Genomic DNA, 24,566 nt, shown 5'->3' on the forward strand with positions numbered 1-24,566 from the left:
GTTTTCCTGAGTGTTGGACCAACGAGCTTGTGCCTTCAAGTGTCTGTATCAGTGTGTCTGCATGACTGCTGTCCTATAGCTGAGTCCAGGAAGACGAAACTCCAGTGTCCTCCCTAAGAGTCCGCACCTCACCCGCCCGTGAGGGATGAATGTGTGTAGTTCCTCTTAACTCTAGGGACAGCTTCGTTGGGTTGCTCTGAGTTTAGACTGGTAGCGCTCTTCCTTAGAGTGCTCACTCCCCACCAGCTCTCCTTGTGTGTTCAGGTGACTGCCCTCTCATCTGTGGGACACTGTCAGGACTTACCACTGAGGTTATTGATCATGCCAGAGCCACACTGCTGGTTCGTGCTTAGGATGTCTTGGATTTCCTTGTGGTGGGTGGTTCCTTGTGGGTATTTTTTCCTTTTTCTTTTCCTGCTACCCTGGGACTTAGGTGACCTCATGAACTCTCAGGATCCCTGTGATTGCCCCCTTTGCAGTCGAAGTAGTAGACTGCTGATGTGGCATCTGATGTACACTGATCCTGTGTGTGTTTACATACGTGAGCTCTGTACTGCAGTCGGCAGCACTCGGCGCTGTGTTCTCATGCCTGTTACATGAGCTGCTGAAGTTGGAGGCCCTGTTCCCAGGACCGTGTTTGAGAAGTTAGAAATGGCAGGGTGATGCTCAGGCCTGAAGCAGTCTGACAGTTGCCTTTTGTTGCAGGAAACGATGTTGGGCGGAGTTCCTACGGGGCCATGCAGGTGAAGCAGGTGTTTGACTATGCCTACATTGTGCTCAGCCATGCCGTGTCGCCGCTCGCCAGGTCTTACCCCAACCGGGATTCTGAAAGGTAATGGGTCTTGGACCTGGGTCCCGGGGAGTGGCAGCTCTGCTTTCTCTAGTTGTGTGTTTCTGTGATACTGGTGGGTACACTGTCATTCTTGAGTGGACCTTGGTAATAAGGATTGGGATTCGGGATGGCTGTTGGATGGCCCATGGTCTAGGGCTGAACATTCCTTAGTGGGGTGGTATTTTACTGGAGTATTCTGTATGGGGGCAGATCCTGACTTCTAAACCCTGGATTGGTGCTGGTCCATCCTCCAGTCGTGCATGGTTATCTCTGACTCTAGGTTAGCTACCGCATAGGTATAGCATGTGGGGGTGGGGAGCAGACAGCTGGTGGGGAGGACAGGACTGCGCAGCCTGCTGTTGGGAATGGCACTGTGGCTGTGCTGCAGACCAGCACTGGGGTCTTTCCTATCCTGTAGTGGGAAACAGTCAGCACTCCATGGCTGCTGTGAATGGGGGTCTGGGCCCCTAAGAGCTGGATTGGAGCCGTCGTCTTTCGTGGGCAGATGGTGGTTAAGGACCTCCTTTTATCATGACCTCATAGTACACTTGAATGTAAACACATAAGAACTCATTCACTCAGCTCGACTTCTTTTGTCTTTTATGACCCTCACACCTGAAACATGATGTCTGTGTCCAACCTGTTCTTTGCAGTACTTTAGGAAGAATCATCAAAGTCACCCAGGAAGTGATTGACTACCGGAGGTGGATCAAAGAAAAGTGGGGTAGCAGAATCCTCCCATCTCCAGACCTGGGTGAGAGACTGACACGGTCTGAGGCTTGGCCCTCTGCCCTTACCCTCTCGTGGGTTGTTCAAGCCAGGAAAGTGGCTCCTTCTACTTTTTCTGACAGACTGTTCCTTCTGTAAGACCTAAGCTAATAGAAGTAGAGCAGAAGTTGCAGTAGAAGTGTGGAAAGGGGCAGGCAGACGTTGTTGTTAAGGTTGATTGGATTCCAGCATGTAATGGCCAGAAATCATTGAGATAGGTATTTTTTCATTTCAAATCTTAGAATTCCAGTGTATCTTTGTATTTCAGAATTCTGCATTTCTATTTCAAATACTTGCTTTATGTTATAGTTTATAAAAGCTATAGGTAAGATTTACACACCCAATGTTGGACAGATATTTTAATGCTTTCTGATAACTAGTTTAATATACATTTAAAATTAGGTTAACTCAGATTTAAGGTTTGGTTTGTTAGTTGCACAGGTGACATTTCAGAGCTCCGCAGCCCTGGGCTGCTGGCACATTGCTTTGCTTTCCTGCCCCAGACAACAGGATTAAGATGAAGGAGAGAATCAACACTTGCAATGGGGAGCAGATGCAGAGCCGGGAGCCCGGCTCCCCCTACAGCCAGCGCCTGACTCTGTCCCTGTCCAGTCCCCAGCTGCTGTCCTCAGGTTCCTCTGCTTCTTCCGTGTCCTCGCTCTCTGGAAGTGATATTGTGAGTGGGTTTTTGCTCTTGACTGTCTCCCTCACCTGTGGGGTGGTTGGTATCCTTGTTATCTCTAACAGGGAGTTCAGGACCTTTTCCTCCGTCTCAGTCCCTTCCTGGGTGTGCATGCATACGAAGTCTGTGCTTGGTGTTCTTTGCCATAGGCCTTAAGCCCAGGCTGTGCTGCTCACACGACCGAGGTAGTAATAGCCCTCAGCCAAGCCATGGACTTTTTTCAGTGGTTTTTGTTTTTTTAAATCTGGTTTAGAGATTTATAAACTGAAGTCCACGTGTTTCATCTGTATTTCCTATAGCCTGGTCTTTCTCAGTTTTGAAGTAACTCTGAGGAAGCGGGTACACTTGGACCATCTGTTGCTCAGCCTGATTTGCTCGAATGACCTTTTCTGCTTGTCTCCCTGAGGGTGCGTTTTGAGACCTCAGTGGCACCCTGCTCACAGCTCTCCTTGTTTCTGTGCTGGACTCTAGGACTCAGATGCGCCCGCCTGCACCACTCCCAGTGTTTGTCAGTTCAGCCTACAAGCACCCACCACCCTGATGGCCAGCCTGCCTACAGCCTTGCCAATACCCAGCAGCAAGCCTCAGCCTGCTGCTCCCAGAACATTGATCATGACAACGAACAATCAGGTACAGACTCCCTCTCCAGAGCCAGCATCTGAGCCAGCAGTGTTCACTGTGAACTGACTCTCCTTCGGGCATATTTGTGTCCTAGGAACTGACATATTTGGGTGGCTGTAGAACACAACCCTGGCCATTCTGTAAGATTTGGTGGAATCTGATGCGGTTGTGTGGGTGCCCTGCATGCAATGTCTAGGTGTTATCCAGCGTTACCCACTGCTGGCTGCAGTAGACGCTTGTCTTCGTTCCCCCAGAAATCAGTGTACAGACCCTGAAATGTCAGCATGGAATTGAACTCTTCTGTTAATTACATGTTGTTTAGGAATTTTTTTCTTTTTAAAATTTATATAAAATCAATCTAAAATATAAGTATTCAATTTTATGTAGGCATTCCAATTGTATATCAGTTGGATTTGTAGCCATTCAGTACAGTGTTTACTTGAAAGAAAAGCAGTCTGGGTGGTGGTGGTCCGCACCTTTAATTCCAGCATATGGGAGGCAGAGGCAGGCCGATCTCTGTGAGTTTGAGGCCAGCCTGGTCTACAGAGTTAGGTCTGGGACAGCCAGAGCTACACAGAGAAACTGTGTCAAGAGGGGCAAAAAAGAAAAAAGTAAAAACAGCATTTGAAATGGAGGGCAAACGCAGAAGATAGAGATGTGTCTCCTGGAGTCGCATGGCCCTGCTGAAATCATCCCAGACTGCTCTGAGTCGTGAGCTGCTGAAGCATATGACTCCAGTGTTGGCGTGTCTGACACAGTTCACCCCAGCTGTGTAGACTAGTGCACACGGGAGCTGCCGAGGCAGTTGTTTAGGAGTTAAGTTCTGTCCCGGGTCAACTTGATAGTCTTCTGATAGGGACGTTGGTCCCCACTGTCCGCTCTGGAAGCTCATGTTTATCTTTTCCTTCTAGACCAGGTTTACCATCCCCCCGCCAACCCTCGGAGTCGCCCCTGTTCCTTGCAGACAGGCTGGCGTGGAAGGAACCACGTCTTTGAAGGCCGTTCACCATGTGACTTCCCCAGCCATCCCCTCGGCATCCCCCAATCCACTGTCCAGTCCCCATCTGTATCACAAGGTGAGTGCTGTCTGTCGTGCTACAGGAGTCACCGCAGCTGGGTCTGTGCCTCTCAGAGAGACCAGAAAGTTTCAAAGGGGCCTCTGTGTCTGCTGTGCATCTCACCCTGTGTCTGCCTGTGCAGCTCACCCCTGTGTCTGCCTGTGCAGCTCACCCGTTTTCCTTTGTCAGCAGCATCTCAAGTGCTAGTTGGTTCACTGCGACAGTTTAAGCAGTGACAGCACTGCCATTCTCCCTGGTGCTGCAGCGTGAAGGAGAGCAGGGCTTTCAGTGGACTCCAGTTCACGTTACCACTTACTTTGGTTTTTAAAGTCAAAAGGTAGAGCCAAGCCTTACCCTTGCCACAGCCTGTAGTGGCACTGTCAGCCAGTCTACCCAGTTGCTGGCTTCCCTGCCCGTGGGAAGCTTTGTGCTGAACCATGCTGGGATGTCTTGCCAAGTCTCATTAGCCATGGGAGTACTTCATGCCCTGGGACCCTTCCCCTTCCTCTAAGGCATCAGAGAGAGCCCATGACCCATGCAGGGCTGGATGCAGTACTTACTAAAGTAGCTCCTCTTTGCTTACCCCATCCCAGTTGGCCAGTGTAGTTTTGCTCTGGGAGGGGATAATTCCTTATTATGGGTGTGCTGGCACTGGGGATGGAGAACTCCTGCCCTCCGCACTGCCACCTCCTCCACCTGGTGGGTTTGCCCAACTCTTCCCGGAAGCACCTCATGCTTCTCTTGTCCTCTTTGCAGTTGCTTTGGTCCTGTAAAGGTCCTGAGAATTAGGTAGGCATACGTGACTCCTATGTATGCTTCCGGTCACGGACAGTGAGGTTTACAGGGACCTTCTCATACCTGTGACGAAACAGAGCAAATCAGAAATCTGTATAGGACGTGGAGCGAAGTGACCTCTTGTTTGCCCATTGCACAGCACAGCACAGCAGGGACGACGTGGCTGTGGTTCTTGTCATCTCATGGTCTGTGTGCTGCATTTCAGCCCTGCTCTCTCTATCTTTCCAGCAGCACAGCGGCATGAAACTGTCTATGAAAGGCTCCCACAACCACACCCAGGGCGGCGGCTACAGCTCTGTGGGTAGTGGAGCCGTGAGGCCTCCTGTTGGCAACCGAGGACACCACCAGTACAACCGCACCGGCTGGAGGAGGAAAAAGCACGCACACACGAGGGACAGCTTGCCTGTGAGTCTCAGCAGATAATGGCTCCTGGCTGCTCCCACCCCAGACTGCGCACAGCACCTCCACTGTGGGCTGCCGAGGGCCGCCCGGCACAGGTCACTCTGCATGTTTGTGTGGTGGCCGCATCCATCCTACAGAGCAGCTCCCTGTGCTCATCTGTGAAGCCTTACTACACGTGGATGTGCGTCTGCCTGCCTACGAGTCTGCGCCCGTGCCCAGCAGGGCGGCTGAGGAGTGAAGGACTGCGTGTGCTCCTGTCTGTCCCAGGCAGAGAGGTCAAGCCCTGCTACATGTCTTTCTCACAGGAGTGTGCAGGCTGCCATTTTACTGCCCTCATGTCTTGTTTGAAACTTTGGGACTGTTTTTCTATGTAAATATTGAAAACTTATGATTTGTGCAATAACTCAGATATTTTTTATTTAATTTCATATTTTCACATAAGTTATATTTAAGGGAGGAGGGAATTTTTTTTAAACACGCTTAGATCCTTTCCCAATTTGCATTTTCTAAGTTGGGTTCCTCGTGTCGGCTGTTGTCTGTTAAGTGTCGTTACCTGAACACCGTGAGGAGGGGCTTGCGGGTTTTATTTTTACGTCTTTTCTTTTGGTCGGATGCAGTGAAGGAGCCAAGTCATCGTGATGGTTTTGTGAGGCGTTCAGCTCCCAGGCCTCCAGTGCATTCCTGGCAGCCTTGCTGTAGGCCTTCGGCTGTGGTCCTGCTCTGACCACAAGTTCTGACATTTTGGTTTGGGTTTTTAAAAACTAGACAGCAAATCCAGCATTTAAAGTGCCAGAAGTAAAAACCTCTAGGGAGCAGAGGTGGTCACATCATAGAGATTGTACAGTACTGTGGCTGTGCCGTGCTACGGTCCGGGAAGTGATGTGTCTGAACCGTGGGCCTGGGGAGTATCGTTACAGACAATGGCACCCAGATTAGGAATGTGGAGAGAGGAATTTCCTTGATTCCGTTGAGGAATCTGCATAGCGGTATGCACTGTTCTGTTAAGAGCAAATATCTGAAAAGTACCTCCACGGTTCGGGGCACGTGGGGAGTATTTTATTGTATCACAGGAGAGCACAGCCCAGCCAGCGTGGGCCCAGGAGCGGCTGGTGCCTGACGTCAGCAGCATACAGGTATACTATGCAAGTGTATTCTGCCACAACAACCACTGTCTTTGTTACTTGTTTTGAACAAGATTATATCCATCGCCTAACCCGAGTCTCTGGAGCACCACGGTTGTCCTGGGAGTGCTTGCTCTTGTAGGCCCTCTGGCTTCCATTTCTAAAATGGGGGCTCTGGCCCTGCTAAACACTACAGTAGGTCGGTCTTTAAGTCCACTGGTAGAGAGTGTCAAGACAAGACGCTGATTGCTGTGACATCTGATTGGCATGCAGCAGTGGGAGTTGTAGATTGATGTCTGAATGTGACGGACGCCTAGCCAAGGACAAGTTGTGCGTGTCTGGGTCTGCCTCTCGCTGCCACTGCCATGGGGGCTGCTGACTCTGAGACAGTCCTGAGCAGAGTAGCACATGGGGTCTGCAGCTCATGAGGATTGGAATCATCCAGAGTATTTAAACTATTTAAATTGTGAAACCTGTTGCTAAAGAATATTTAGGAACACTGGTCCACAGGCCTGTACTAGTTATACATTAGCAATATTGACTGTATCTGCATTAAGGAGCCACCCTGGGGCCGTGCGAGTGACCCGCAGATGTGCGTTTTAAAGTTCTGTCCAGGCACAGGTGTGTGTCCATCCCTGTAATGGTGAACCAAATGAATTGGCCTGGCTACCACTGTGGCCACATGCTACAGGTTGACAAAAGCTACCATGTTTCAATTCTGTGTATGGACAACAATGTGGACACTAAAATTGACATATTTTTATGTAAAGTTTTTCTATTCTTTGATTTTTAATAAACTTTAGAAATCAGCTTTGTGTTGACTAGATGCTTTCCTCTGAAGGGTGGAGTGGGGTGGTTTCTGTATTAGCTGCTTGCTGGGGTTAATACGATCCTCAGGTCATCACATGGGGTCATGCCTGCTGCAGGAGTTTGAGCCCCACATGTGGGTGCTTGAAGTTTCAGGAGCACTGTGTGCTCCCCACTATGCTGTGGTCTGGAGGCCGGCATCCCAGGGAAACGTGCCTGCATGCAGATCAACGCTGCCACACTCGAAGCTCCCAAACATGATACCTGCAGTTTCTGGTGTGTAGGGAGTTTGCTAAGCATGCCTGTAAGTGACAGGACTCTCAACTGCTCAGCCCATTCAGTGTGTGTGGTGGGACGCTGTACCGCCTACTGCACAGGCCGGGAACAAAGCACGCATCCGTCCTAACACAATCGTTCTTTCAATCAGAAAAGGACCAGTTCATGGCCTTAGAAGCTGCAGTGAGTTCCAGGCAAGGTAGGAAACCATACCAGGCCATTTTCCTTGGAAGCTGGTCTTCTCTCCTCGTGCCTGAGGCTGGCTGTGGAATGTGGGCAGTTTCCATTTCTGCAGAGCAGTCCACTGCTCCTGTTTGCTCTCACCCACAAGTTCTCAAGTCTTGAGTGTGTGTCCAGGCAGTGGGGACAGATGTGACCCCTACCTCATAACTGTTGGCTCAGGTGTGTGTGGGGGGATGCCTATCTTAGGGGGCTCAGTCATAAAGGTGAGAGTCAGGCCAGATGCTGTGGTGCCATTCGCTGCCGCTGAAGGCCACATGCAGATGAGAGGAGCTTCACGTTGTGACAGAGCCCCTCTGAGTTGTGGTGCCCATGCTTTGCGGTCCACACGGTTGCCTGACAGGGAAGCTGGTGCTGGAGGTCGGTCTTCTGCTGTGCAAGGTAGGCACTGCCCTCGAGCCAGTTCCAGCAATGTTTGCCCAGTGCTACCTGCATGCCTTTGCACCTGGTCTCCTGTCCCCTCTGGTTTGCCCAGCTTTGAGGACACAGGTCAGTCTCTCACTGAGCTTTTGTCTTGACAAAACAAGCAGGCTCATCTGCTAGCCACCTCAGCCCTGGGCTCAGGAAAAGGGATGCTGCAGTTACTTGAGATGCGGATAAATGACAGAATCCTCTCCAGTGAGGGTCAGCTTCAGACCTTCGTGCTTCCAGGGACAGCTCCAGCTTTACCTGGTCAGACTTGGTGTTTGCCTCAGCCCCAGAAGCCCTGCTCTTAATAAACTGAAAGACCACTTCTTTCTTGAGGCTGCCTGCCTCTCTCCTTCACTCCAGCTGGGGTCCACATCCTCTCTCCACTGCCTCCAGCTGGTGCTGCCGGCCCTGCCTCTCTTGCTCAGCCTGATTCTGCCCCTGCAAGTTCTCTTCATGGGCTCTCTCCGTATGCTCTCCCCAGCCCTCCTGGTCACACTGGCCAGGTAGCATGAGCACTTCTGGCTTGAGCCTGTCTTCTGATCATATAATCTAGACGGGCTTTCTGTATAGTTCCCCCGCCCCAGGCCGCCAACTCAGTGGGTCTCCAAGCTCATCCTCTCTTGCTCCCTTAGCCCTGTAGCCACCTGCTTCAGGTGACCTCCTAGTCAGGCATCATGGCCTTGAGATCCACTTTATTGGCAGGTTGTCAGCCTCTGCTGATCTCTGTTTGCATTCCTTCGCCACTGAGAAGCTTCCATCCCTGTGTTCCCATTGTCTCTCTTTTGGGTATCAGATACTCCTCACCTGCTGCATTCCTCCAGCCCCTTCTGTATCACCCAGAAAACCATCTGTGAAAGACACAGGTAACTCTCTCACTGCCTGGGGTCCTCAGGTGCTGACTTTCCCCTTCATTGTGTTCACCATTCCCATGGATGCCTTGACCTAACCAATGTCCAAGTACACTGTACTGAGATCCTCTTAGAAGGGAAATCCGTGGGGCTAGGGAGAGGGCGTGGTTCCTAAAGTGCTTATATTATAAGCATGAAGACTTGAGTTTATAACCCCAGTATCATGTAAAAAAGCTGGAGATTTGAGGGCAGCAGGATCCCTGGGACTTGCCACCTGTCCAGCCTAGCTTAATTGTGAGAGCCAGAGCAACAAAACACACACACACATACTCATTCCTGCTTGCTGGTAACCCACCGGCTAGAATGCCCCGTGGAATCCTATTTGATAATTGGCTCAGAATCCTTTTCTCTCTCTCATGTTGCTGTCCCCATAGGTGGCTTGTAGGCAGGCTGGATACTTGTCAAGGACCTAGCATTGAGCTCTCATTTCTATCTTCTGTCTCCTCACCACTGAAATGGGGCTGTCCGTCTCAAAGATCCTACAGTACAATAGGTGTGTTTTGACAGAGAATCTTCTCTAGGAGGCAGTACTTTGGTTCCCCCTTTGATTCTCAGTGATGCTGAGAGGTGTGGCAGCCATCTGGAACTACATGGTGGCATAGGGAAAGCGATAGAGGAGGAAGACAGGAAGGCCCTGGAACTCCAACCAGGCACTGGAGCTCTTTTTGTAGGCACAGGTGGGACATTTACATGAAGATCAAACCCGTGCCTGGCACTCTGGACTCTCAGCTGAACACAGTTTTTATTGATGTGTTTAAAAATCATCCAAAATACAAGCAGCCCTGTAGGAGGTACTCTGGCTGCGGGAACAGCTTCATTTGCCTCAAGTCCTTCCTCTCCTTTGCTGTGGGATAATGCTCTTTTACACTGTAAAGATTTGTCACTCGTATTGGTTTAATAAAACATTGATTGGCCAGTAGCCAGGCAAGAAGTATAGGTGGGGCAACCAGACTAAGAGAATTCTGGGAAGAGGAAAGGCAGAGAGTCAGTTACTAGCCAGATACAGAGGAAGCAAGATGAGAATGCCTTACTGAGAAAATGTACCAAGCTACGTGGCTAAAGGACAAAAATTATGAGCTAATTTAAATTGTAAGAGCTAGTTAATAATAAGCCTGAGCGAATAGGCCAAACAATGTATAATTAATATAAACCTCTGTGTGTTTCTTTGAGACTGAATGCTACGGGATGACCAGGTGGCACAGAAACTTCTATCTATATACCTTCCTCCTGGGTTTGGGAGACATGAAGCTCCTAGCAGCCCATGGAACACAGTTTTAAACCCGCAGACCAAACACATTCATCCCCACCTTTTATTCTGACTTCCTAACTTAACAATAACAACTTCTTCTTCTTCTTCTTCTTCTTCTTCTTCTTCTTCTTCTTCTTCTTCTTCTTCTTCTTCTTCTTCTTCTTCTTCTTCTTCTTCTTCTTCTTCCTCCTCCTCCTCCTCCTCCTCCTCCTCCTCCTCCTCTTCCTCCTCCTTCTCCTCCTCCTCCTCTCCCTTCCCCTTCCTCTTTTACTGAACCCACTTGGTTCCGGCTAAGGAAGGCAGCTTTCACACAGGCTATGAATCTTGGGCGTGAAAGTGGACCCTATGTCCTGGAAGGGACAGCTCCCTATATTAATGACTGCACACCTGAAATATCTGGAGAGGGACAAATCCCTACCATCCTGGTTTCTTTCATGTCTGCCTCCTAACCTAGTGAAAGCCTGGGGGACTTCCTCCTCTGCCCTTTCAGGGCTGGTTTTTCTGCTTCCCTTTCTGCAAAGCTCCACATCACAGACCCACCTGAGCATGCAACCAGCAACCACGCAGGCAGCTGTGGCTGTTGCTCTGGGATGCTGTCCGCAGGGTCATGTGGCTCCTACAGGTGGAAGTGTCCTCTACCTCCCATCTGGGCTGGCATTCAGAATGTCTGCTGTTCCTACTGCAGGAAGCAGTGTCCCCAAGAGAAGAGAGAGGGCAGCCTTGTTCCAATCTTGCAGATGCTCAGCTCTGCCAAATCAGAGTCAGAACCCCGGAGCTCCCTTTTGCTAGGCTGTGTGGCCTTTGACCTCCAGGCAAAGGTGTTCTCTGAGTTAACGTTTAATAAGAAACCATGCTGGGCACACAGGATTTTGAAGTGCCCTGAAAACGGGGCTGCGATGTTCTCTGCTGAGGAACAGAGAGGACACAGAGAGGACTGTGGCATCCTGACAATGAGGATGCCTGGGGGTGCTGCCTCTTGGGGGCCACGGGTCTTTCTTACTGCCCCAGGGCAGCAAGAAAGTTGGGGGTGTTTCCAGATTGTTCACTGAAGGACCCCCCTCCCCAGAACCTGCTGTGGAGTTCTCATTCTGAGTTCTGGTGTGGCCGGGGTATTGGTGGCCATCATGGTCCCCCATGTGCTGGGAGGAGACTCCGACTAGCGCCGTGTTAGGTTGCTCTGTCTTTCGGAGGACGATGGTTTCCTCACACTCAGGGCCCAAAGGGCTGTGATGAGAAACATGGATTGCACAGACTTGAGGATGGTATCTAGGATCCCTGTCTTTGCTCATTGCTGTAAGCTTTTGGCAGAGGATGCTCTGCTCTTTTACCTGTGTGGAGAGGAGGCGGCCCACTGTCTGGGTGTGTTGGAGAAGGGGGCAGAACCCACCGAAAAGCACTCTGGAGGCAACACCACGCACAGCCACCCTCCCCTCCAGACATGGCCGTCCATGGCCTTTAGGTGTGGCTTCTCGGCCTCCTCCCTTCTCTCTCTTCCTCTCTGGTGCTGTCTGCCTGGCCGGCTTGATACAGGCTCTTGGGAAGGAGTCTGGGCTACATATGCACCACTTCACTTCCCACTTGAGGATACAGGAGAGTGACGGAGGCTCCAGGCGCTGGCTGGGCCACAAGCTAGAGTGTGGTATAGCTGTCCTCTGTGGGCTTTGGAGGGATGAACAGCAGCACATGCCATGGAGCCCAAGCCCTCATGACAGAGAGACACCTTTCTAGCCACAAACACACTGCGGCGGGTGGGCAGTGTGAGTAGGAGCAAGCAAAGTTGCAGCTGGGGGCAGGGAGGGCTCCCTACAAGTCCTGCTCCCGACCAGGTCCGGGAAGGGATTCTGGGCTCTGACTATTTTGGTGAATATGCCACGGCCACATTCAGGGAATAGCAACTTGGTGAATGGCCTGTAAACAGATACAGCTTAAGCTAATGGTGATGAAATATCCCAGGTTTCATCAGTGAATGAACTCCGAACATGCCTTCTGTGTCATCTGCCTCCCATTTGCCCATCACGCCCCATCCTGGAGGCATCTGAGCGACCACTGTTCTTCACCAGCCAAGCGGACACCACCACAGGGTGACCATTAGGGGTCACTGTTAGGGTCTGTGTCCTTCACAGTTCTGGCAGCTACCCCTCCTCTTCAGTGGCTGTGGCCCATGCAGCCCTAATGAGGCTTTTGTAAACATCTAACTGCTTCCTCAGAACGTGGCTCCCCATTCCCTGAGTTCAGTGTTTGATACATCTGATGGCATACAGTCCACACGTCTAACCCATGGCCCATGGGCCACTCTCACCCCAGGATGTCTATGAGTGCAGCCCAATATGAAAACATTATAATGGTCCTTTGCAACTTTCTTGGTAACCTGATTGCATGGTTCTCAAATGTAAACTTTTTAGGTAACACCGTGTCCTTATGTCCAAAGGTTGGACGTATCTTAAGCCAAATTTCCACGGGAAACATTTCACTCCTTTTCCAGCTTCTCCTTGGTCTTGGGGACGCTATCAAGTCACAAGTTCTATGTGTTCCCCATTATCTGTGCCCCCCACTTTATTTTCCCTTGTTCAGCACTGGGAGCCTCAGGTCAGGGAGTCAAGTTGGAAGGGTGATCCCAGGACGGGAGGAGGATAGCATTTGACGGTCACACCTGAATGACTCAGAGACCAGTTCTATCAAAGGGAGAACTTATTGATTTCCCCAGAGAACAGGGCAGACCAGGCTGCCCCATGACACATTAGGGTAGCCAGGGTCTGCACTGGGGTGTGCCCTGGAGAGTCAAGGCAGCTGACTGAGGTAACTCCAGGGCTCTGGACTGTAGGGGTGGCCTCTAATGGCTTGGCACCTGTCCTGGGACAGTGTAGGCAGAGGATGTTGGCTTGGGCATGCATGTCAGACAAGAAGTTGGGTGGCTAGTTTGCATATGGGAGGTGAGCTTCAGTCTAGCCACCTTGCAGGAGCAGTCACCCGTGTAGAGTGATTGTTTTGTGATTAGTGGAGGCCAGGTATGCACGGGGAATTGCAGCAAACACAGACAGACAGACAGACTGACAGACAGGAGAAGGCTGTTTGGACAGGAGTGGGCTTTGCCTTTTTAGGGAGTGGGAGCTGGAGACACAGATTTCCAAGTTCTCCGCTATGAAAGCTTGTGGGGACGTGTGCGGATCCTGGTCATGTTGCTTTTAAGCACCTTGAGTGGACAAGAGAGCTGGAGGACACAGCTCCCTTGGCCCAGGGCCTACCAGGCGTGGGGACATTCAGCTCATTGGCAGCTTCTGGAACAGGATGGCGTCTGACCGGGTACCCTAGAGCCTCCAAGGACAATACCTCAAAGGACCCTAGGCTCCACATGAGAGACACCTGGAGTCAAGTGTGTCCAAAAGAGGACAGCAGGGGCTGACAGACTCAGAGAAAGTACTGAAGCTGCTTAAGGCAAAATGACATCACGTCCTGAAGCTAAGAAGGGCGTAGTGGAGGGGGGAAGGGGAGGTGAGACACCATTGGTGGAGAGTTTGCTTAGAGTAGTAGGAGGCCTTAGAGCCAGCATCTAACACCTTAAAACAAACAAACAAACGAAAAGTTTGTATCTACAAAAGAAACATTTTCCTACCCTGAAGAAATGGTTAGCCACGTGCCTGGGCCTGGCTCCAGGCAGCAGGAACATAGGAGGCAAACAAGGCCACATCTCACAGAGCTGAGCTCCAGACCACGGTCCCATGGGTCACGATCTCTCTGGCCTGCTTATGTCACACACTTCTGCTGTGTGTCTCTTTTAAAATGTTATTTCTTTTTCTATTTCTGCGTGTGGTTGTTTTATCTGAATATCTGTGCACTGCATGCTTACAGTACCTACAGGAGCCACAAGAGGGCATCGCATCACCAGGAAATGGAGTTGGAGACTGTGAGGAGCCGCCGTGTGGGCGCTGGAATCAAACCCAGATCCTGTGGAAGAGCAGCCGGTGCTATTGACCAAGGAACCATTTCTTCAGCATCTCTCCCTCATCCCTCTTGCTCTGTTCCTGCCTCCTCAGTTTGGATGCTTGCTTTGTGGGCTGCGAGCTTTCGGCTCTTGTGTAGGTAGGGACTAGGGAACCATGCTATGCCTTCCTGTGGTATCTTGATGGAGACAGGGAACCTGTGCCCCTTGAATAGCCCTTAGTCTTTGAAATGGCTTCACGAGCATGGTAGTGGTGGGTGAGGGTGGGCTTATCTGGCAACATCTGTGTTTCTCAACACATTCCCCCAGGAAGGACAGTCTTAGTCTCTGGCTACCCTGCTGGGAACCCGGGGGTCTGCTCTGTCCCTCTCCCTTCCGTGGAGACTCTAGTACTTCAACAGGGCAGCGTCTTGTAACAGGTTTGGGCTCTGCTTTCCCAGGTGGAAGATTTGGGAAGAGGGTCCTGACTTGCCAGTCCACATGGCTTTGGACTGAGTTCCCAACCATCACAAACACGAATACTGGGTTCTCAGCCCGCGGAGATCCTGCGCCCTCTGATGTTTTCTCTGGGATGGGTTGAACATCACTGGCTTTGTGACTGTATTGGGGCTTCAAAGGTCACCCCAGTTTTCAGCAATTCTCTGAGGACTCAGGATGTGATGCGTACCCAGGCACTACTGGGCGTTGCTGTGGCAGTGGAAGGAGACTCAGGCATATGGCAGGGAGCTCGGAAATGGTACCCGGCTTCTGGAAGCCTTTCCAGTGAAGTCACTGAAAGTAGGGTAAGAACAGGGGAGGATAAATCCTTCATGGAGAAGAAAGGAAACACGTCGGAGGTGAGCAGAGCTGTTCCCGCCACCGATCTCTCTCAGGGAGAGGTTCTGTGTCAGCACCTCACCGTGCCAGTCAGTCCCCGGGCAACAGTGCCAGATCAAAGGTAGAACAGTACCTATTCTCCAAACCGCAGAGCGCTTTGCAAGCGTGATTGCTCAAGGCTGCTCGGGCTTGGAGCTCTCTGCTGCTCTTGATTCAACAGTTCTTATCCTCCCAGGAGACAGGGAAGATGAAATGCGTGCAGCAGAGGGCGACAATTCAGTAAGAGAGTTACTCCACGGACTGCTCGAGCTTTGTGTGAGACGCGACATCAAACCATCCCTCCAGCGCTTTTCAAGTCAGCAGATAAAAACCCGTGTTGCAGGCTGCAGGGGATTTTCACACAGGCGGCTGAATCGACTTTTCTGAGACGCAACATGGGCTGGTGTCTATGGTCTGTTTGTGGGGGGGCTGGAAGAGAGAAATAGTTCACAAGTTCCTGTGAGCCTGCCTTTAGTGGCCCAGAAGGAACCCTGCATGCTTCTCTGAGCCTGGGCCCAGCTTCAGGAAAGCCGGCTCCACGGGTCACCGGGTCATGGTGGGCTGGCACTTCCAGCATGAGGAGCTAAAGCATGCTGAGGGAGGGGGTTGGCAGGTGACTTCTAGTTGCTCCCTTTCTTCACTCTGCGGCTTGAATGAAAGTCAGCGACCTAACCCAGTATCAGGATACAGGTTTTAAAGATCTACTTTTAACCTTATTTATGTGTATTTGTGTGTGCGTGTGCGTGCGTGTGCATGTGTGTGTGTGTCTGTCTGTGTACAGGTGCCCTGGAGGGCAGTAGAGGACATTGGATCCCTTGGAACGTGAATTATTTGTGGTTGAGAGCCACCTGAAACGGAAGTTGAAAGCTGAGCTTGGGTCCTCTGAAAGAGCAGCAAGCACTCCTAACCACTATTTTACCTAGCAGAAGGTGCTTCAGGCACCACGCTGGTCCCACCTCAGACCTAATCCAATCCCTGCCCTAAACCTAAGGTGGTCTTCACAGTCCACACTGCTGAATGGCTCTCCTAGGCTCCATTTGCAAGGACCTGGGGTTTGTTTGCCCTTGGACTATGTCATTTCTTTTGTGGCTTCTCTGCTCATATGAGTTAAGTTTGATTTCTAACTTGGGGACCAATCCCCTGGCCACCTGGAAAATGCCACTGAGGACTTCTTCCATCGGAAATTGTCAAGAATTTATCTTCAGCAAAGGCAGTTGCTTCCCTCCTTTTGGAGAAGTCCAGGCCCTTCACTGGGTTCTCTTGATCCTCTGTTCACCTGCCCCTCCGCCACCATGGTGGCCTCCCTGTGGGGCAGAGTTCAGAGGAGCTGATAGACACTTCCAGACATCTTCTCTATTCTCTTATCGACTGCCTAGATGTGAGAAGCAGAAGTAGGGAAATGGCTAAGGTCACTGACTGGGTACCCAGGGAAGGGGCTATTTAGGTGGCAGTCAAAGCATGTGGGGGCTGACACTTCCTGTTGCTCTTGACATATGCCAGAGCGCTCCAGAGATCTTTGGTCCCCAGTGTCAGGGTCACCAAACCGCTGCAATTTCCTCACTGGAACAAAAGGAGGTGTGCTGTAGAATATTATTTTAAGGTGTGTGACTTTTGTTTATGCTGAGGAACATTTGTTTAATGATGTAAAGGTGTGTTACTTTTGTTTATACTGTGGAACATTTAACAATGTAAAGGTGTGTGGCTTTTGTTTATGCTGCATTTGTTTAACTCTGTGAAGCTCTGATCCTTTGCCTGTCTGGAACACCTGATGGTCCAATAAAGCGATGAACGGCCAATAGTGAGGCAGGAGAGAGGATAGGCGGGGCTGGCAGGCCGAGAGGACAAATAGAAGGGAAAAAAACGAGGAGGGGAGCAAGGCAAAAAGAGAGGATGATAGCGGCCACCCAGCCTCTCAGTCCGTGGAGTAAGAGTGAAAGTAAGAAGACAGAAGAAAAGGGGAAACCCAGAGACAAAAGGTAGACGGGATAATTGAAGATAAGAGAAGCTGGTTAGAAACAGGACAGCTGAGGCCGGGCGTTCATATAAGACTGCATGGGTGATATATATGGGAGCTGGGTGGTGGGCCCCCAAAAGAGTTAAGAGTAAAAAACAACAGCAGAGGTGTCCAATCTTTTTTTTTTTGGGGGGGGGTGCGGTTTCGAGATAGGGTTTCTCTATGTAGCCCTGGCTATCCTAGAACTCACTTTGTAAATAAGGCTGGCAGGCTGGTCTCAAACTCAGATTTGCCTGCCTCAGTCTCCCAAGTTCTGGAATTAACGGCACCACCTTGCTGGTGCCCAACGTTTCAATATGACCTTATCTACATTCCAGCCATCCTAGGATGGATGCATGTACTCAGGAGGCCACTGGTTAGACATGCAGCCTGGATAGACGGAACGCTTATGCCTTCCCACAATTTTTATACTAAAACTCAGCGCTCCTACTAAAGGCATTAGGAAGGGAGGTCATTGGGAGGGCAGAACTTCACAAGTAAAGTTGATATCTTGTTAGACGAGCCTGACAGAGCTCCTTGCAACCTCTGTGTGCAAGTGTGCGCATGCGTGTGTGTGTATGACCACGCACATAGATGGTCACCTCTATGTGTGCAAGTATGCACATATGTGTGGGTCAGTATGCATATGCATGGCCACCTCTGCATGCAAGTGTGCGCATGTGTCCTCTGTACCTAGGATCAGTCATACCCTCTCCTTCCTTCCTTTTCACTGCTATGGGAAAACGCTGTTTAGAGAAGCAGCCGTGAACACCACAGCACACACCGAGCCTGAGGGTGGGATGCCATAGTCTTAGAGCTACAAGAAGTTAGCGTTTCTGTTGATTAGTTCTCTAGTCTGGGGTAATCTGTAATAGCAGTGCCAATCGATGACGACAATACCTTGGTGCTTCAACCCAACATGCTGGCAAAGAAATGGGTCTAATTTCGAGCAAGCAGTCATTCTGTTAAGAGACAAGGAAGGACACTTCTCTGGAAACATGCCACCACCCCGAGGAGGGGTCACTGCACACGTGGCTCCCTGGCGTGAGTGGAGGCACGTGAAGCTCATCCATCAAGAGCCTGTCTGTGGTTCCTGCTGCCACACGACTGCATTCACCGTGATGTAAGAAACATAAATATTAGTCTTCTCTATCTGAACAATGTTTGTTCTTTTTTTTTAAATTTTTTTTTATTTTTGAGACAGGGTTTCTCCGTAGCTTTTGGTTCCTGTCCTGGAACTAGCTCTTGTAGACCAGGCTGGCCTCGAACTCACAGAGATCCATCTGCCTCTGCCTCCCGATTGCGGGATTAAAGGCGTGCGCCACCACCACCCGGCCTACAATGTTTGTTCTTGATGAGGAACTCAAAACTATTCACCTTCTCCATCCTGTATACCCTTTGTGCAAATGTTCTGACCCCCACACACTGGGAAAATGTTTGCTTGTGCAAAGGTCGTAAGTTAGTGGCCCATCCCTCTCCACTTTCCTTGATTTCCTTTGCACTTTATTTTTGATTTTTGTTTTGAGACAAGGTTTCTCTGTGAGGCCTTGGCTGTCCTGGAACTTACTCTGTAGACTAGGCTGGCCTTGAACTCAGATCTGCCTCCTGAGTGTTGGGATTAAAGATGTGTGCCATCATACTGAGTTTATTATTTTAAAACTAGTCAATATCAAGACTGTGGGGTTAAACACCAGTCAGTGGGGAAAGACACCGTCTCCATCTGTATTAAGATAGAAACCAGTTGTTGCATTCGGAGAGCAGACCCTGTACCTTATGGGGCAGCACAGTGGAGCTTGCCCTGGAGCGTGTGGGTGAGCGGGCCCTGAGGGCAGGAGAGCAAGGACATGGCCCTGCTCCTAGCTGCCTGTAGCATTGGGTGAGCTGGCCAGGGCAGTGCTGGGGATGTATCTCCCTAGTGCTGGGATCAAAGGCGCGTGATCCCAAATGTTAGGATCACCTTTGTGTGAGCTCTATTTCTCTTTTAGACAGATGCAATTTTAGTATAGCCCAGGGTAGCCTTGAACTCACGGAGATTCCTCTGCTGCCTCTGTCCCCCAGTGCTGGGGTTAAAGGTGTGTGCACCACTGTCTGGCTCTATGGCTGACTAGTGGCTTAGCTCTGCACTTTGATCTTCAGACAAGCTTTGTTTGTTAGATTAGAAACAAAAATATCACTACAGAAAATGTACTGGAGGGCAGGCAAGAGGGCTCAGCTGGTAGAACTTGCTGTCAGGTCACATGACCTGAGTTTGATCCCCAGGAATCTACATAGAGGTAGGAGAAAACTGAGTCCACAAAGTTGTCCTTTGGCTTCCACACGGGCGCCTTGGCACCAGTGCCCACGCTCAGACACCCCGCCCGTCTAAAATTCCTAAACGGAAGGAACTTCCATTGCTCTGAGTGGTGCTGAGTTTCCTACCCTAGCATCCCTGTCATCCCCAGCCCCTGAGTACAGGACATTAATAAAGGGTCCCCCTCCCTGAAGCCCACCCCCAACACATTCTCTCTGCCGCACCTGCACAGAATCTTTATTGCAAAGAAAAAACAAAAACAGGTTGAAGACGGTGTGTGATGGCAACGCACCTTTCTGGGAAACGAAAATGGCCCAGTTCCCAGCCAATGTTGCTTTTCTCCGAGACGAATATCTGGCTGCACTTGCAGCCTCGGAATGCTGGGAGTTCAGCACAGCACATGGGAGCCAGAGCGTGCCTGCCTCTGCTGACAGACCTGAGAGCCTCTCTAAATTTATCCCGTTTCCTGCTGTGCTGGATCCAATTTGACTTTGAACTTTAAGAAAAACAGCTCCCTGGGTTACATAACTGGCAGCACGGCGGACGTGAGCCGAGATGGGAGACAGGAGCGCTTGTGAAAAGAAGGGAAAAGTTTCCCTTGCTCCAAGGCAGGTGGCGCTGGCGGCTGCTAGGCAGGGTGGGGAAGTGGGTGCCCCCCCCCCCCAATTTCTGTTTGAGTCAGGGTTTTTCCTGTTTCCCCTAGACAGGTTGCTTCTGGGCTCCGCAGAGGCCTGGCAGATGAACGTGGAACCATTTAAGGGTTTGCTGCCGGCATCCCGCCATCTTGGCCGCACATTAGGCTCAGACCTGGGACCCTGTGGCAGTGATGCAGATCTATTTAAGCTGGGGTGGAGTGTGGTGTGAAATAGGTTTACGAGCTCTTGGCTGTTTTGATTTACGGTCAGGTCTGTGTTCAGTTGGACGGAATGCATTGCTTTCTCAGACAGCATTTGACGATGAGCGGGGAAACCCACATGCCTCTCTTCGGAATCTGTAACCCGGGAGGTGTGGTTTTTAACACCATCAAGTCATCAAGTCCCCCAAGTTCCCTGCATCACGGTTCATGTGTCCTTTCGTGCCTCGGGTCACTGGTATTTCTAACAGTGTTTAGAGCCACAAACGCTCCCCCAATGACTCTATAGCTCTGTGCTGTATTTAAAACCAAACGGTAACTGGTTCAGGCAGGGGTGGGGAGGTGTGGGGGTGTGGGGGTGGTGGTGGTGGTTCCCTGATAAAGTTGTCTGTGAGTGTGTTACCTGGAAAACTTGAGTTCCCCATTTTGTTTCCTTAATTTTATTAATAAGAATTAGAACCGGGAGGTGGTGGCCCAGGCCTTTAACCTCAGCACCCAAGAGGCAGAGACAGGTGGATCTCTGTGAGTTCGAGGCCAGTCTGAGCTACAGCCCGAGTTCCAGGACAGGCTCCATTTTCTTAGAGTTTGAGAGCAGCAACAGTGGTCAGTAAGCAGCTGCTGCAGCTGCTGGGAGCAGCAAGATGAGAGAAAGCCACACTCCTTGTAAGCAGCTACCTTGTGGATGTCATAGTAGCCCAACTATTAACCTGACAAAAACCCAGAGTCACCTGATCAGATGGGGGCACATCTGTGAGAGATTTGCTTGATCGCTAATTGTTTAGGCTGCCCCCCACCCCCATTGCGGGTCGTACCATCCTCAGGCATGTGATCCTGGCTGTTTGAGAAGGGCAATTGAAGGTGAGTCTGGGAGCAAGCTAGTAAATGGCATTTCTCTGTGGTTTCTGTTTCAAGCTCCTGGCCAAGTTCTTGCTTTGGTTTTCCTTAGTGATGGACTGTATGTGACATGTGAGAGGAAATAAAGCCTTTTCTCCCTAAATTGTAGTCAATACCTGGTCACAGCAACAGAGACCAAAGTACAAAGACAATGGACAAGCAGTCACATGATGGGAGGACGGAGGGATGTGGCTTCAGAGAGGAAGACTGAGATGAGGACAAGGAACATGTGCCCAGGCTTAGGCCAGTGTGTGAAAGAAAAAATAAACAGGAAGAAGGAGAGGTTACAGGTTTCTGAGTAACCCAGACAAGCAGAAGACTCCTGTGCCACCCGATGGAAGTTCCGCAAGTGCCTTCTCCAAGGGCGGGGCTTCTGGGAAGGACAGGTACCTTAGCTCATTAGGGGATAATTATTGCTCCCTTGTTAGCATGTTTCTGGGTAAAACAGCTTTCCTGGGCGGGTAGACTTCTGGCGTGGTGACTGGCAAACCCAGTTGCATTTACTCTTCTCTTTGGAGCAGATCAGAATGTTGTGTCTCTACCCAGGGCCAGAGGTTTTCCCTGCTTTGACCAGGAGGCCTAAGGAGCTGTGGGAACGTGATTGACAACTTGGCACAACTGGGAAGAGGGCAGCTGAACTGGAGTGCTCCCATGGTCACGTCTGTGAGTCTGAGAGGCATTAACTGACGCAGGAGGGTCCAGTCCAGCGTGGGCAATGCCATCTCTAGGCAGGTTGGCTGCATTGTATAAGCCAGGTAGCTGGACAAGGCAGAGCGAGCCAATGAAGAATGATTCCCTGCTGGGCTCTGCTTCAGCCTCTTCCTCAAGGTTCCTGTCTTAGCCTCCCTCAGTGGCAGACTGTAACCTATTAGCTGTAATAAACACTTTCCTTCTCGAGTTCCTTTTGGGCATATATCACAGCAATAGAAAGCAAAGCAGGACGTTGTTACTATGTCTTCTGTTACTACAGAGACAGGAAGTGAAGGACCTAATGCTGTCCTCATGTCTCCCGCGATGGGGCAGGGGCAGAAGTGAAGCAGAAGCCAATTCCTCTACTGGAAATGGTGTGGACTACAAATAAAGCCTCACAATAACAAGCCCATGCTCTCGGCTAGGCTGCTTGCTCAGAACTCTTTTCTTTACTGAAAAAATAATATATGATGGTTTCTGAAAACCACATTATCTATCACTATTTATTGTGTTCTCTGGTTTCTCTAGGATTGTGGCTACACGGAAAAGAGAGGAGGGGCCTTGATGCTACAGCCTAAGCTTAGCCATACATCCGGGGCAGGAGATGTGAGTCTCATATAGCATCTATGCCATTCTGAGTTCCTGTCACTCCAAATCATTTTTTTTTATTTTTTATTTTATTTTGCTTTTTCGAGACAGGGTTTCTCTGTGGTTTTTGGAGCCTGTCCTGGAATTAACTCTTGTAGACCAGGCTGATCTTGAACTCACAGAGATCCGCCTGCCTCTGCCTCCCAAGTGCTGGGATTAAAGGCGTGCGCCACCACCGCCCGGCTCCAAATCATTTTTAATAATGTTTTATTAGAACCAGGACCTGATTGGCGACATTGGTTGTGTTCTGTTCTTAGCTTCAGTTGGTATAGCATGGCTAGCTGCCTCGTGTAGTGGTTTGACTGGGAATTGTCCCCCATAGGCTCATGTATTTGAGCATTTGGTGCCCAGCTGGTGGTGCTGTCTGGGAGGTTATGGAGCTCCTAGGAGGTGGAGGCTCGCTAGAGAAAGTAGTCACTGCCGGGAGGATTTGAGGGTTTGGAGCTGTGTCTCTCTGTGTCCTGTATGTGGATGGCATGACCTGTGAGTGTCTTGCTCCGGCAACCATGCCTTCCCCACTGTCACTGACTCCTCCTGTGGGACTTTCAGCCAGAACAAACCCTTTCTTCCTTCAGCTGCTTCTGGTTATGAAGTTTTATCATCATCATAGGAAAGCAACTGCTGCATCTCTCCTACGGATGCTTTGCTGAGAGAAGGCAGTTATCTCCTAAAGATAACTTTTCTTATCATTTCCCCTTTGTGTTCTTTAACTTTTTTCTTCTCCATATATTGCCTGCAAACTGGAAGTTAGTTCTAAAAGTCTGATTGGATTCCAATGCAAGCGTCTTGGCAGGAACGCTCGGACAGTATATTTTTCCGTCACCGTGGGTTTCACAGTGCCAGGTGCTGCTATTTTGGGGTCACCACACCTAGGTGGCTGTCTTAGTTAGGGTTTCTATTGCTGTGAAGAGACACCATGACCACAGCAACTCTTATAAAGGAAAACATCTAACTGGGGCTTATAGTTCAGAGGTTTAGTCTGTTATCACCATGGTGGGGAGAATGGCAGCATGCAGGCAGACATGGTGCTGGAGAAGGAGCTGAGAGTTCTACATCTTGATCTGCAGGTAGAGGAAGAGACTGCCCCTCTAGGCGGAGTTTGAGCATGTAAGTCCTCAAAGCTTATCCCAACAGTGACAGGTTCTTCCAACCAGGCCAGACCTGCTCCAACAAAGCCACATCTAAAAGTACCACTTCCTGTACGGCAAGAATTTAAATATATGTGTTTATGAGCAGGAGCCTTCCCATTCAAACCCCACAGTGGCTGTGGTGAGTTCTCACTACCAAAGAGCAATGCTTGACGCTGTAATAGCTCAGAGGCTATGGGTGGATGTTGTCATTATTTGGTTATCTTGTTCCCCAGTATTTTTTATTTTATTATTAATATTAAATAGTATTAAAATATTATTTTTAAGACAGGATTTCTCTTTGTAGCCCTGGCTGTCCCAACTCACTTTGTAAACAAGGTTGACATCAAACTCGCAGAGATTCACTGACCTCTGCCTCCTGAGTGATGGAATTAAGGGTGTGTGCCACCACCACACCTGGCGTTCCTTAGTATCTTTGGCCATTCTATTTTTAGTATATACTGGTGGCCTTTGCTCAAGTCAATGGCTTTTCATGTAATTGTCTCTGTTTATACTTGGCAAATGAGAAGCAGACATGTTCCCAACCCAGACAGGTGCCTTTCTGATTTGCCTCTTTTCTTTGGAATTATTGTTTTTGAGACTTTTATATGTGAGTACTGTATTTGCATCATTTTTACCCCATTTCTTCTCCTCCCAACTCTGTCCACATCTTCCCATTCCCTCTAACTTCATGACTTCTTTAGTTATTATTTTTAATATTGTTGTTCATATGTATATGTGTTTAGGTTGGCTGCTTAGGATTGGAAAAACCTATTCAGAATATCATCCCTAGAGTACCGGATTCTTCTTGTCCTAGCACTCATTGATTGCCCGTAGCTCTTTATTAAGTATGAGACCTTTTGAAATTCCCTTCATCCTTGTTTGCATGACAAGTGGTGTGGTCTTCGCAGGTCTTGCTTAGGCAACCATGTTGTTGGGATTTTGTGGGTGCAGCTTCCCGATCATGCCCAGAAGATGCTGTCTAGCAGCAGACATCCTGGTCCTCTGGGCATCTTTCTGCCTCCAGGGATATGGTTTACTTCAGCTGCCCCTCTTTCAGTCCCATGTCTCTCAGCAGCTGTCTTTTGCTTATAAGCAACCAAAACTTC

At 49.9% G+C, this 24,566-nt stretch overlaps 1 protein-coding gene across 2 annotated transcripts in view; it reads left to right on the forward strand.

Annotated features, from left to right (window-relative positions):
• Tent4a (terminal nucleotidyltransferase 4A) overlaps window positions 1-7,076 on the forward strand; it is a 34,570-nt gene extending 27,494 nt beyond the window's left edge. The window contains exons 8-13 of one of the 2 annotated variants that reach the window (XM_057789805.1): window positions 706-832; window positions 1,486-1,586; window positions 2,104-2,276; window positions 2,754-2,912; window positions 3,815-3,979; window positions 4,985-7,076. In XM_057789805.1, coding sequence (XP_057645788.1) covers window positions 706-832; window positions 1,486-1,586; window positions 2,104-2,276; window positions 2,754-2,912; window positions 3,815-3,979; window positions 4,985-5,179 — 920 coding nt within the window. In that variant the 3' untranslated portion in view covers window positions 5,180-7,076. The remainder of the gene's footprint in view (window positions 1-705; window positions 833-1,485; window positions 1,587-2,103; window positions 2,277-2,753; window positions 2,913-3,814; window positions 3,980-4,984) is intronic. The other variant, XM_057789807.1, reaches the window with a different exon arrangement.
• Window positions 7,077-24,566: the final 17,490 nt, after the last annotated feature.

This window comes from Chionomys nivalis, chromosome 15 (assembly GCF_950005125.1).
Source record: "Chionomys nivalis chromosome 15, mChiNiv1.1, whole genome shotgun sequence".
In the NCBI taxonomy this organism is placed as follows: domain Eukaryota; kingdom Metazoa; phylum Chordata; class Mammalia; order Rodentia; family Cricetidae; genus Chionomys; species Chionomys nivalis.